Source organism: Habropoda laboriosa, unplaced genomic scaffold (assembly GCF_001263275.1).
Source record: "Habropoda laboriosa isolate 0110345459 unplaced genomic scaffold, ASM126327v1 scaffold210, whole genome shotgun sequence".
Classification (NCBI taxonomy): domain Eukaryota; kingdom Metazoa; phylum Arthropoda; class Insecta; order Hymenoptera; family Apidae; genus Habropoda; species Habropoda laboriosa.
Window position 1 is genome coordinate 736,911 of NW_017100373.1, and position 14,487 is coordinate 751,397.

The 14,487-nt window shown below is 38.0% G+C and overlaps 1 protein-coding gene across 2 annotated transcripts; it reads left to right on the forward strand.

Moving 5' to 3' along the window:
- Nucleotides 1-34: 34 nt before the first annotated feature.
- Nucleotides 35-13,796, forward strand: LOC108574870 (alpha-actinin, sarcomeric). Of its 2 annotated transcripts, XM_017937516.1 has the most exons (14): nt 35-106; nt 508-632; nt 7,019-7,253; nt 7,345-7,680; nt 7,897-8,003; nt 8,455-8,520; nt 10,272-10,617; nt 10,710-10,986; nt 11,075-11,246; nt 11,346-11,582; nt 11,651-11,735; nt 11,808-12,151; nt 12,526-12,822; nt 12,906-13,796. In XM_017937516.1, exons 2-14 carry the CDS (start codon nt 531-533, stop codon nt 13,062-13,064), a joined length of 2,763 nt encoding a protein of 920 aa, XP_017793005.1. In that variant the 5' UTR covers nt 35-106; nt 508-530; the 3' UTR covers nt 13,065-13,796. The 2 variants fall into 2 exon arrangements, with proteins under 2 accessions (XP_017793005.1, XP_017793007.1); XM_017937518.1 differs by lacking the exon at nt 8,455-8,520 and having other exon boundaries at nt 7,897-7,982.
- Nucleotides 13,797-14,487: the final 691 nt, after the last annotated feature.

Sequence of the window (14,487 nt, forward strand, 5' to 3'; positions counted from 1 at the left end):
AGGGGAGGCTCGTGCGCCGGCGAGCAAATCGTGTGTCAGACTCGTGGCAGAGGGGTCAGCGCGAGAGAAAGAACGACACGAACCGAACGTTTTCTGGACTTAGCGGGTACGTTTTCACATTACAAAACGTACACCATTTTTTTCTTTATTTTAAATTATTTTCGCTTTTTTCCCTTATTTTTTTTGGATCTTCACTTATTACCTTCTCTACCATTTCTCTTTCTGTTTCTCTCTCTTTTTTTTCTCTTCCACTCTTGTGCGCGCGCGTACGGTTTCCTTTTTGCTTCCTTTCACATTCGCGAATCCTATTTCTTTACTAACGATACACTAAATCATTATGTTTTTTTCTCGTCGCGAGGCAAGTATAAGGAAAGAATGTAACAAATCGTCAGTTTCGATTATGATCGAGATCCTCGGTGTCGAGCGCAAAGCCAAGTGTTTGTCTATTGATTTCCACATACGAGAAGGTCTGTAGTCGTGTGACACAGAAATCATTTGCGTTTAAAGGAACGTGAGATATCCGCGGAAGTATGAACGACATGGAAGCTTACGGGGACGGATACATGGAGCCAGAAGAGGAGTGGGAGAGGGATGGTCTCCTAGACCCGGCTTGGGAAACACAGCAGAAAAAGGTAAGCTTAATCTCTTCTTTTTTCATTTTATAATATTTTCGCAGATTTTCTGTAGCCTGAATGAAAAGCTTCTATGCGGTGATCACACTGTCACAATTTAGAATGCTACATACTTGAACGAACGAACCGGTTGCTTTTTACCGCTTTAATATGCTACAGGTATCTCTGATAAGCGTAATTCTATCTATCGAGAAATTGCCCAATGTCACTGCTGTTTATGTTCTAATGATGTCCATTTGGAATGTTCATAACTTCTACAGTACTAGTCTCTTTCGTTACATTTGAATAGCCACACATAACCTCGTGAAACATCGCACGATTTTCAAAAAGATGCAATACAACGACAGGCAAAATGCGAAGGTGTATCGTATATAAAGTTCATTTTAATAATAATGAATATACGAGCAGCATTTTAATTTATTTTGTTTTAGACGAACCGCCCGTGCTACACGATTCCAGCAAATTAGAGAAACATTACCTTTTTGAAACTCGTCAAGTATTAGTAGACAGTTAAACGGACCTCGTGCTCTTCGCTAAACACTTGCTATTCAATTTGAATCTCACCTGCGATAGAAAATGTGTAATTTCGTTGTTATTGGTGTGTTACGTTGCATTTAAAAGTTTATGTTACATTCAACGTGTGTTCTACTTCGTTGTTAGTTGTCGGTACTATATTTTGCAGAACTTGAAACCTTATAGAAATTAGAATGCAAAGTATCCTTTATTTGACAACGGGTAGTTCTTCCATGAAGAGTGTTCGGTTCGTGTTATATGAAACGATGATTAGACGAGAAGAATACCCGGACAAGATACAAGGGAAGCAGATTAATGCGGTGTCAATTGATAAAGTGGAACAGCTTCAAGTACACGTTGAAAACGTTTTCTTCATTTTTGGCAGGGGCTCAAGGCTCTCAAGTCCGACTCGATTACATATGTACGTCGCTAGTCGAGAGCCCTTCGGATTGTATTTTCAGACTTTATGACAAAAATAATCGAGCACTGACTCATTTCAAAGCATCATAATTTCGTCGATTTTCCGCGAGCCTCGAAGAGTCGGTCTCTCACGATTTCACGGAAATTCCACTTGTATTAGTAAAACACGATTACGATGACGTTGGTCTTTAGAATTGATTCGACGTTTTCGACAATACTTTGTTGCTAAAATTCAAGACGTCCTCGTTGTCTAGGAATTATATTTGACAATTGGCTCGATAAACCAAACCCGAGTTTAGGATTCTTACGAATTCTACTAGTAAAACTATCGTCACCAATTCTCCCTTCTGAACTAATTTTTCTATCGATATTGACTCATGCTTCTTTTTGTCATGTAACTGAATTTATCAATGGTAAATCGTGGGTATCTGATAATTTTTATCGGTAATTTAGTGCGACCCTGAAATACTTGCTGGCTAATAGTTGGTATTTTTTGAAGTGATAATTTTAAAGAGGTGCTCTAGCTTAATTATTTGTTGCACATATCAATCTTTACAAGTATAGTTAAGTGTTTGTGTTTTGCCAATCAGATATTTTTTCGTGCATGTTGAAAAGTAGCCTTTCAGAAACATATGACACGTTAGCAGTAACAATTTAAGGCACATTAATGTCTTCTACTTATAAGAATATTGTGGTATGGAACGCTGCTTCAACTATGAAATCTATTCATTTTATTCGTACGTCTAACGAGTTCGTCCATCGCCGTTCATCGATACATCCGAACTCGAATGGCGTCCTTCAGGCTTTGCACGTTTTTATCGTGTGATAAATGATAGGTAAATAGATAGTAGCGTATACGGGAAACGAAGTTGCCGACTAGTTCGTACGGGACGGTTAACTGTATAATTTCTCGTAAAATCTTGGCCACTTGGACAGCTTTCAAAGCATTCGCGCACGAAATATTCTGGAAAACAGTGGTGGGCATTTTGTTTCTTTCGTTTTTAAATGGGTTACATAGCTTGACGCATTCGTAACTTCTACGCGAATCTTTAGTGAACATTTTCAAGCGAAACTTCAATTCAATCTATTAGAATTTTTACAATATTGCCAACTGGCCTGGAAAAAAATTCTCATCACTGGATACGACATATTCGTGCATCTGCCAATTTCGCGGATGTCAATTACATCACAGGCTTTCGTTGACGTGCTCACTTTGCAGTTTTCATTGTAAATCGTATCGTTTTCGTGGAACAGAGAAAGTGGTGGACGTTGCAACTCACACGTATACAATAAAAATGTATCGCGTCATGAAGGATCGTCGAAGGCTGGAGAGCCGCTTATCTAAGCGCTATTGCTAACTGGTTACCAGTATCGCGGTGTGATAGGGAGAGACTTGTTGCGGTTCGTCAGGAGTATACACGGTGACCATGTACATATACTTTCTTCATCGTTTCCATTCGCATGACGTCTGACGTTGCCGTATAAATAGACGATATTTATAGATAACGCACGCGGTCGAAGACGTGCGTTACTAGTGTAGATCATACCCGAGGTCTATATCCTCTGATCGACTGCCACTTCCAAAGTTAACACTGCTGCTTAACCTTTCACGATTATAACTTTACCTGCTATTGTGCGGGATTTTTCAGACTATTTGCACCTTCTCGACGCTTCGTGCGTTTTTCCTCGAGACCTTCTCACCAGAGCGCACTATAGATATTTTACTAGTACGCATTACCGTAATGATATTTGCAATAGAAATAGAAAGGCGAGTAATCGACAAGGGGAAAAAAGTAAAAAAAGAAAGAGTTCAACGCGAGCGCATCATTTCAATTTCGTTTCGAATCGTACAGGGTAATCGGTCACGAGGGAGAGAAATATTTTTAGAAACGTCCTCGTGTTCTCAAGAATGAATTCATCGGTTTTACTGTGGGCGACGACAGACGAAGCGTGCGGAATCGAGCAGGATTGCGAACGCAACGATCACCGAATCGATCGATTTCCTCCTCGATGCGAGGAGTAGATCGTTAACCTTTGAGAAGTTTAGGCTGTGCGCCAGATCTTAGATTGGAATCGGGTGACCCACACATGCTATGCACCACTAAGTCAATTGTTATGCGATGATAAATTCCGTACGTGCAAACTCGTCTACCGTCTGTTTATTGCGGGCCACCGCGATTACACTTCGTTAAAATGCAACCGACACCCACGATTCACTATTTTCAGCCGATTGTTCGCCGCTCGCATAGGTCACGTGATAATTACATGAAATATTTGCGTTCCACGTAACAACCAACCGGTTGAAATGGTTTCTTGAATGAATTTTCAGCATTTCCGTCCGCTCCCTTGATACTCTCCGCAAATAGAACGTCGACCATGATGTTTTCTGTTACGTATGATCCTCCAGACTTATTTTCGGCGGCCGCGTCGCGGCATGAGCAGCTGAACGACGAACACGACGGCAGAATAACACCTTTTTCCTTGAATTCTTCGAATTCAACTGCTCGCTTCTCCCGCCCATAGTATCGGAAGGGCCAGACGGACCGAGCCAGGCCGGGCCGGCCCGGGCCGGGACGCAGTCATTGAATTTCAATTTGCTCACAACCAGAAGCCTCTGGTTAGGTACGGTTAGCCTCTGGTGTAGCCACACGACAGATTCCATCCAAGACATTACAAGTAGGACAATGTTGCTAGTCGAGTAAAGCCAGTAGAAGTGAAAGGTGCAAGCATCATTTATTAGACAGAACTGTTACTATATGGTTCGGTTTAACCGACGATATCGCCACCTGCCTAACTCGCTTGCCAGCAACACCTGCTCCTTATCCTTTATTCCAATGTCGGAATAGCAGACAACGTTGGGAACCGTCAACGTACTCGTAAGCTGATTCTCGTAAATATCTTTTACAACAGCTTTCTTGTATGACCGTCACGAGTACCCTAAGTAAAGTGTGCCAATTTCGTTTCTTGGTCCACTCCGGCTCTCGTATTTTATGTTACATTTTGGCCTTTATGTTAATTTGTGTATTTCAAGGTAAAGCGAAGTCGCGCAAAGAGGGATCATTAATTGGACGCAACCATGTCCGATGATTACTTCACCGTTCTAGAGAACGTGTAGTAGTTAACTGATCGCATCGTCTGATTATTGTTAATCGAAAGTTAAGGTACTTAGAGTGGGGCTGGAATGTCTACTTTATCATGGAACAACGACGACACTGATGAAAAAGAAATTCAATGCCAGAATTTAAGAATAGATGGAATCGTGTAAACGTGTTCATGCGTGTATACGCGCGATATTTAGAATTTGGGTTACGTTGGGTTGAATTATGTGCATCGTATTTAGGGCGTTTCGTGCTTAACTGCATTTATTTTTAGTATTACCGCAGCAGCAGGTAGCTGTAAAAATTTTTGCGCAGAGGCAGACAAGTTTACGCACGTTCTCACACGTGTTCGAATTGGCTACGTTATTAATTAGCATATGATGTAGTCGATGAAAAATTGGTTCACTTGCGCGTCAGCATAAAATGCTCGTCGGTCAAACGACGATGATGATAATGATAACAATGAATGATCAGGAGCATTATGTTATAAATAGAAATCGTCTGTTTATACCATCTCGTTAATGCACCGCCATGTGACACATACCTTTCCTTTATAGAAGGATGGGAATGAGTCACAAATGTAAGTAAAGAAAGCGTCGTAACGGCATTGTTATTCTACGCACCTATTACCATTTCTTTATATCACTCTATTTTTCGTTTCTTTCCTTTTTCCTTTTTTTTTTTCTCTTTTTCTTGTAACAGATACCGTTTACATAACGTAGTTTATTTCCCCGGTGTCACGTGCTCTATTTTCTGCTTTATTCGTATTGTGCAGTTGCGAGATTGGGTCAACATGAATAAAGTATATTTAAAAAAAAAAAAAGAAACGTTGGAAGTTTATAGAGAAATGCATATACCACAGTGGTAGGCGTCGCGTTGAAAACAAAAATTACGACATTGTAATAGGCTTGTGAATTTTCGGGGTACGAGGTGGGGGCGTATTTTTTAAATAGAATTTGGTTGCCAGGAGAAATGCGATCGCGGTTCTCGTATAGATATAGATCGGATGTTTTATCAGCAAATAAATTCAACCATGTTGTAATATTTGGGTCGTTTTACGATTCCGAGCAAGATCCATGGATTGGTATGCATTCATCATACAATCCACTTTGTTATCCCTTTTTCCTTTTTCCTAATTTTTTTATCTTTTGATTAATCTCTTATCCGTCACTGCTTTGACACTACAATGGGACTCTAACGGAGCCCACTTTTTTCGTTGGAAAAGGTTGATGAGAAAATCAGAAAATACCGAATGATTTATGTCCAAACGATAAATATGAAAAAATGTGAGAATATCGTGAATTTAATGTTCTCGTTGGAAGTGAAACGGATCAGAATGTTTTCGAAATGCTTAGGCGCTCAACGCGGGAGGAGTCAATGTTTTACAAATAGATCTTAGAGCGCTCGTAGAAGTTAAGGTGGCTCATGTCCAATTTTGGCCGGTCTCGCTTCACGTTACCCGTATTAAATTTCAGGCAATATTTCTCTCTCTCTCTCTCTCTCTCTCTCTCTTGTCTTCGCCGATAAAAAAAATTCAAGACTGCTGAGATCGCGATTCTTTTTTCACGTTCTCACGCATTTTGCGACAACGTAGACTTAACTATAAAGCTGGTTCTTATGATTATCCTATTATCAAGTGAACGAGTATATAACATTTCTTTAAATTGATCACACATTACATTCTCGAAAATGTAATTTACCGTCAATACAATAATAAAATTTATGCATATACATGTGTATACATGGATGCCTTTTATTTTTCCAATTTTTATTTGTTCGAAAATGCCGAAAATTATTTTGTCACTTGTACGTCCAAGTGCACTTGAAAGAAAAGTTCACAAGTTACTTTACAATAACGATACGTTCCGATTAATAAAATTCTTCGAAAATATTTATCTTATATTAAAACGACATATTGCAATTTTAGTTTCGTCTGTGCATGATACTGCATGAGCACTCTCGACGAGTAATTATGATAAAATGACCAAGAATTCTTATCACGCGTCAAAGTACATCGAATTTTATGAGTTTGTGATATCAAAGGTTTGAAAATCTTTAGTCTGGGCAATAGGAAGCAAAGTTTAAGAACCGGGACAGAAGATATATATAGCAGGAGCGATTGGGGTCGTTACTAAAATATACACTAAGCAGCAGTCAAGCTCAATTCCCCATTTTAAATTCTTCTTAGCCATGAAACATTGCATTATTTAATCGAAAGTCAACTTATATGTGTACCGTTAAGATATTACGGCCAAAAAATGAAGAATAAGTAACGATTCTTGTGATATTTGAGCAGTATTTATTCATCAGCATAATATTAATTCTTATTCGTGCGTTCGTTGTAAATGTTTGCAGACATTCACAGCATGGTGCAATTCGCATCTTCGTAAAGCGGGAACCGCCATCGAATTGATCGAGGAAGACTTTAGAAACGGGCTAAAATTGATGCTGCTGCTCGAGGTAATTTCTGGCGAGACTCTTCCAAGACCAGACAGGGGTAAAATGAGGTTCCACAAGATCACAAATGTGAACAAAGCTCTTGCTTACATTGCCAGTAAAGGCGTGAAATTAGTTTCTATCGGAGCAGAGGGTAAATACCTTGATTGTTCGCATGATTCCTTTTAGACGTTACACAAACTTGACGTAAATTCTAACTTGCATTGTTGTTCCATTCTTAATAGAAATCGTCGATGGCAACTTGAAGATGACTCTGGGTATGATTTGGACCATAATTTTGAGATTTGCTATTCAAGACATCTCTGTGGAGGAGATGACCGCTAAAGAGGGTCTTCTGCTATGGTGCCAACGCAAAACTGCACCGTACAAAAATGTCAATGTACAGAACTTCCATCTATCATTCAAGGATGGCTTGGCGTTCTGCGCCCTTATTCACCGGCATCGTCCCGATCTTATCGATTACAATAAACTTAGCAAGGATAATCCTTTAGAAAATTTGAACACTGCCTTCGATGTTGCTGAGAAGTATCTCGACATTCCTCGTATGTTAGATCCTGATGGTAAGTATACATACTCGATCATTGAAAAATGTGTCTTCCTACTTTCTACTTTAACGTCGATTATCGCGAAATATACATTGTTTGTTAACTACTACTACTACTGCTACTTTAGGCATTTTCTTGGGGTTCAGGATGGAACTACGATCTCAAATGAGCTTTTTTCATGTCATACAAACGTATAGATTCTTAATATTCTATTCCCTTAATACCATATAGATTTGATCAACACACCCAAGCCAGATGAGCGTGCAATCATGACGTACGTGTCCTGCTACTACCACGCGTTCCAAGGTGCTCAGCAGGTCAGCGTAAAAGAAATGCGTGTTGTTCCCTTATTTTTGTTACCAAAAGACCCGTGCTATCTTCAACTAATACAATACGACCGTATGCTTCCCCTAACAGTGTTTGATCATGCTAATTTCATCACGTCACTATTATAATTGTTTTGTGCTCGGATACCACGTGTATACTCATACAACGAATCTTGACTATCGCAAAGACTTTCTTCATTTATTATCTGTATATGTGTTCTTTTTCTTTTTCTTTCATTCTTACTCCCATAGTGTTGTATGTACAACCAATTTATGATGTTATTAACTAGAGACGATTATTGTATTTTCGATACATCAACGAATCTGGAAATAACGAGATCAAAAGTTTACTTCTTGATAGAAAAGAGCAAAATTTTCAGTGGACACATTCGTGAATACGTTAACACTGCATGGTTTGAGTCTCTTCGAATGTGTTTTTCTAGATATGCGAAATACGCCAAAGTCTGATGCGAGGGCTGTGATGACCTACGTTTCCTCATACTACCACTGTTTTAGCGGTGCACAAAAGGTGTGTGTTTGCATTTGAAATTAACCAATAGCAGATAAGAGCCAAATTGTACCCGTGTGTGTTTTACTCGATGAATCTCGGCTTAATCAACCGAGGTAAAAGAATACATATACACTTGCCGACAAAAGATAAGAAACAAAGCAGTTGCTCGGTAATTCTATAACACATGTTTTATTTTTTCACTTCTATATGCTGTTAAATAAACAAAATATGAAAGGTATATCATTTTTAGTATAAATATTTTACAATAAGTATAGTTGAATACAAAAGAGTAAATTTTTATTAACGCATTAATAACGTGTCGGAAATCCCTTGGATCGTATTACTGCTTGACATTTTGACGGAATTAACTTTATCAATTTTATACAAAGTCCTATTGGAATTTCGGACCATATTTTTGTTACTTTTTGCATTAATTCGTCTTTGTTGCTATATATTTGCGTTTTTAATTGTCGTGCAACATAGTCCCACATGTGCTCTATAAGATTTAAATCTGGTGACTGACTGGGCCACTTAATAACATTAACATTTTCTTCTGCTAAAAACCCTTTTTCTAACTTGGAAGCATGTTTAGGGCCATTATCATGTTGAAATGACCAATCCGTACACAATTTTTCTCTTGCAAATGGTAGCATATGATTTTGCAATATATTTTTATATAAAAATCTGTCCATAATATCTGTAATTTGGATTAATGGACCAGTACCATTAATCGAAAAGCAACCCCATACCATGACATTTCCACCTCCAAATTTGACTGTTGGTTTGAGGTATTTAATGTTAAACCTTTGGCCAGGCAGTTGTCCCACATTGTTTCTAGCATCATTATCGAACAGATTGAACTTGCTTTCATCACTCCACAAAATCTTTGCCCATTGATCATCTGTCCAATTAATATGCTCCTTAGCAAATTCTACTTGTGACTTTCTGTTTTTTGGTGAAATATATGGTTTCTTTGCTGCTTTACATGCAAATAGATTATTTTCACGCAATCGACGACTTATAGTCTTGGTGCTAATTTTTCAAAGTTTTAATTCACTTTTTATTTGTGTAGTTACTATAAAATGGATTAATTTTTGAACATTTTATAATTCTACGATCCATCCTTTCACTGGTTTTTCGAGGTCTACCTCTCCGCAATGCTGTTTTAACAGTATTACTTTGTTGAAATCATTGTACAATTTTTGTTACTACACAACGGTTCACATTAAATGTTTTAGCAATGTCTATTTTTTTTGTCCTTCATTGAACATTTTAATTATAACTTGTTTCTCCGCTTCTGTTAAATAATGCCTACTTGCCATTTTTATAATAATTAAATCGTTGTGTCACGTTTGATGTTATACATGTAACTGACTAAGCGTCAATATGAAATAAAAAAAAAAGATGGATAACAGTCACCTATCGAGAGAAACAATATTGTCGATTATGGTTTCTTAACTTTTGTCTGCACGAAAATAGCACGTTTCTGTTATTAAATATAGAATATTACCACTATATAGTATATCAGAAATAATTTTTATCAATTTCTAATCTATGAAGTCGTAGCTTTCTCATGGTATAAGTAATATTAATTTATTCCCGTTATATAATGATAAATATTGACTAAATTATGTGAAATTGATTTGTCTCTTAACTTTTGTCGGCAAGTGTATGTGTATGTTTGTGCCAAAACTGCGACTTTACTGTACCGAAACATCGAAAAATATACCTTTTTTCGTGAAACAAATGTCTGTTGCTTTTCATTGTAGGCAGAGACTGCCGCCAATAGAATCTGCAAAGTTCTGAAAGTGAACCAAGAAAATGAGAGGCTCATGGAGGAGTACGAGCGGCTGGCATCCGATTTACTGGAATGGATACGGCGAACTATGCATTGGCTGGCTAGTCGTCAAACTGATAATTCCCTTGCTGGTTGTCAGAAGAAACTAGAGGAGTATAGAACGTATCGTCGTAAACATAAGCCACCGCGTGTTGAACAGAAAGCCAAACTCGAAACGAACTTCAATACCTTACAAACGAAACTGAGACTGAGCAATCGGCCAGCATACATGCCAACAGAAGGAAAAATGGTCTCCGACATTAACAAGGCTTGGAAAGGTGATGAAAAGTCATGATATTTGTTTATCCAAACATCATTTCGACAAAACGTTTCAACTGGGTACCAAAACTATTTCGATTTCGGATTATAGGTTTGGAGTTGGCAGAAAAATCATTCGAAGAATGGCTGTTATCGGAAATGATGCGCCTGGAGCGTCTGGAACATCTGGCTCAGAAATTCAAGCACAAAGCCGATGTTCACGAGGAATGGACCGCCGGGAAAGAAGAGATGCTCACGTCGCAGCATTTCCGACAGTGCAAACTTAACGAACTGAAGGCTTTGAAAAAGAAACACGAAGCCTTCGAATCCGATCTTGCGGCTCATCAGGATCGTGTTGAACAGATAGCTGCTATCGCTCAAGAGCTCAAGTAATATTACAGAGTACACGATGATTACTATCGACTATGTTTCAGAACTATGAGTATCGTCCATAATCGATCATTTCTGTTTTATTAGTACCTTGGAGTATCACGATAGTGCCTCCGTTAACGCTAGATGTCAACGAATTTGCGATCAGTGGGATCGCTTAGGTACCCTTACTCAACGCAGGCGCCAAGCGTTAGACGAGGCCGAGCGCATTCTCGAAAAGATCGACATTTTACACTTGGAATTTGCTAAACGAGCTGCTGTAAGTTTCTCTTATTTGTATGTCGTTGTCGACACACGACAATTTTATCGAGATTATTCTATATCGAGATCTATGACAATTATGTTATCGTTTTTCTAGCCGTTCAATAACTGGTTGGATGGAACCAGGGAAGATCTAGTGGATATGTTTATTGTTCATACGATGGAGGAAATCCAAGGTTTAATGGATGCTCACGTTGCATTTAAAGCAACTCTTGGCGAAGCTGATAAGGAATACAATGCTATCGTGGGATTAGTACGAGAGGTTGAATCAATTGTCAAACAGTTTCAAATCCCTGGAGGTCTTGAAAACCCGTACACTACTCTTACCGCTCTGGTAAGTAAATCTTATTAATGTTTTTCGTAGATTTTATTATACATATATTCTAATGTTGTTCACAACAGGATCTTACAAAGAAATGGAGCGATGTCAGGCAACTTGTACCACAACGTGATGGTACGCTGCAAGCGGAACTTCGTAAACAACAGAGTATCCTTTTTTTACTTATTGCTTTTACATCATAGAGTAATTTTCAGTTATTTCCCTTAATCAAGTGAATAGACAATGAATTACTTCGACGACAATTTGCTGAAAAGGCTAATGCCGTTGGGCCATGGATAGAACGTCAATTAGACGCTGTTACAGCCATTGGTCTCGGTCTTCAAGGTACTCTGGAAGATCAGCTACATCGTCTGAAAGAATACGAACAGGCTGTCTATCAATATAAAGCTCATCTTGAAGAATTAGAGAAGATTCACCAAGCTGTCCAAGAAGGCATGATATTCGAGAATCGATACACCCAATATACGATGGAAACGTTACGAGTCGGTTGGGAGCAGTTGTTAACTTCGATAAATCGTAACATTAACGAAGTCGAAAACCAAATTCTCACCAGAGATTCTAAGGTAGCGTAAGGATATTTATCAGGGTTGTTGATTAACACGTTGACTGCCACACCAAATTTACATATTGCTCTCAGGGGGCACAAGAAAATTTACATTATTCTAAGCATAATATTATATTATGCTTATTATTCTTTATTATTATTTTTTTTTTAATTCAAAATAATATCTAGTTGTGATATTCGAAATTTTTAGTTGACGATATTCATTTTATTTTAATTATTCTAAACATTTGAGGCACTCCGGTCACTGATGACCACCGTGGCCCCTTCGAGAAAACAATCCCCTCCGGTCACAGGTGACCAACATGGCAATCAACGTGTTAATAATGAAACTCATTTAATATCATAATAAATGCCGTAATTTGTATTATGCAGGGTATTACGCAGGAACAACTTAACGAATTCCGTAGTAGTTTCAACCACTTTGACAAAAATCGTACAGGCAGGTTGGCTCCTGACGAATTCAAGTCCTGTCTTGTTTCTCTCGGTTATTCCATTGGAAAAGATAGGCAAGGTGACATTGACTTCCAGCGCATCTTGGCCATTGTTGATCCAAATAATTCTGGTTATGTACACTTTGATGCGTTCCTAGACTTCATGACACGCGAGTCTACAGACACCGACACGGCTGAACAAGTTATCGATAGTTTCCGTATACTCGCTGGAGATAAGGTGCGCATATATTTAAATCCATCAAAATAATTTCATTTCCCCTTAAATGTTAAAATTAATCATCGTTAACTTCTGTTTTCCAGCCATACATTTTGGCAGACGAATTGAGGAGGGAACTGCCACCTGACCAGGCCGAGTACTGTATTCAGCGAATGCCTCCTTACAAAGGACCGAATGCAATTCCTGGAGCATTAGATTATCGTTCTTTCTCCACCGCTCTATACGGTGAATCCGATTTGTAAAGATATACATATGAAAAATGAAGAAAACATTTGGACGATTCCCATTTTAAAACGCAGGCCAAATGATATCTGAAACATACGTTTTGGTACTCTAACGCGCACCTTTACAAAATAGAGAATAGCTACGCGATCCAGGAATTATTGTCTAGCCTCAAGACTATAACGGTATAATATTCGAAGCGTTTCAGAAAAAGGGGCTCTAATATATTTATACGTGTCACGAGTGTAAGCAATTCTTAATTCGTGATATTTTTTTAACGTAAAGGAACCTTACAGCCATACCGATAAATTTTCATACACCATTTTGGTATTTGCATTAGGATGATTACCTCCATTACGAAGCAAAATCGACGTACAGCTCTCGATGATGGTCGTCCGTACTTAAATAAGTCTGTACAGTGACAATAAATATTTAATTTAGATACCTTAACGTTAAAAGAATAGCACAATCGAATATACAACAGGTTCTTATAGAACGTTCGCTTCTTGCCTATGTCTACGATGAGTCCTATAATGAGTAAGTTAATGTTTCAATTGTATATAAACATCCCCGAGAACGTCACACGAGTACCAATAATAGAGAAAATAATAAGCATTTCCTTTTCGCAAGCGTTCCAGAAAAGAAGAGAACGACGAAACTGTGCGGAAGTGTATGTATAATTTATGCTAAAACAAAAGAAACGTGATCGAACAATTTATCGCGCACAATGTGTTGTAGCGTGCGTCGAAATAGTAGCCTTACATATCACGTTAAAAAGGAATTACACTTGTTGAGAACTCTTGCATTACATTTGAAGAAAAAGGATATTGAAATTGTAATTGTCCTTTAAAATATAATTTTATTTCTTTTCTGGACGCAATGTCCGATTCGTCTAAATGAAATGGTAATATTAGTTGTGCTTAAAAAAAATTATACGAGTGTTGTACAGTTCCTATCTATGTTCCTGCAGGTCAGTGGGTTTTTCTTTTTCTTTTTGTCACCAAGTCAAGTTTTCTGAGAGGAAAGAGAAGATAGATGCTCGACTAAAACGTAAGGCACAAATCGATGTTCGTAAAATATACGAAAGTTCATGACATATGTATAAATTAAGAACATTAACGATATAAACGAATTTTTGGAGAAGAGTCCTTACATACATACATATCGACTTTCTCGCTAAGGATTCAGAAAATATAACACTCGAAAAATCGAACACAACGTTCATATTTTTTTATAATAAGCGGCGTAAACGAATTTGTAAACGAAAAGCCGCGTTTATACTTCGCAAAACGTAATATTAAATGAAGAAACGCGAAACGATGCTAAAGAAAGCAAATTATTTATTTATTTGAATTAAATGATTATTTATTATTGTCCCGATAATTAATTACGGTAGTAAAGAAAGCCACTTTTTCAAAGTATTTATTTTTATAAATATTTGAG

Coding starts and splice junctions, on each gene's coding strand:
- LOC108574870 (XM_017937516.1), top strand. CDS start 531: ATGAACGACATGGAAGCTTACGGGGACGGATACATGGAGCCAGAAGAG. Junction 11,736..11,807: donor GGAACTTCGTAAACAACAGA/GTATCCTTTTTT, acceptor TCAAGTGAATAG/ACAATGAATTACTTCGACGA. Junction 12,152..12,525: donor TTCTCACCAGAGATTCTAAG/GTAGCGTAAGGA, acceptor TGTATTATGCAG/GGTATTACGCAGGAACAACT.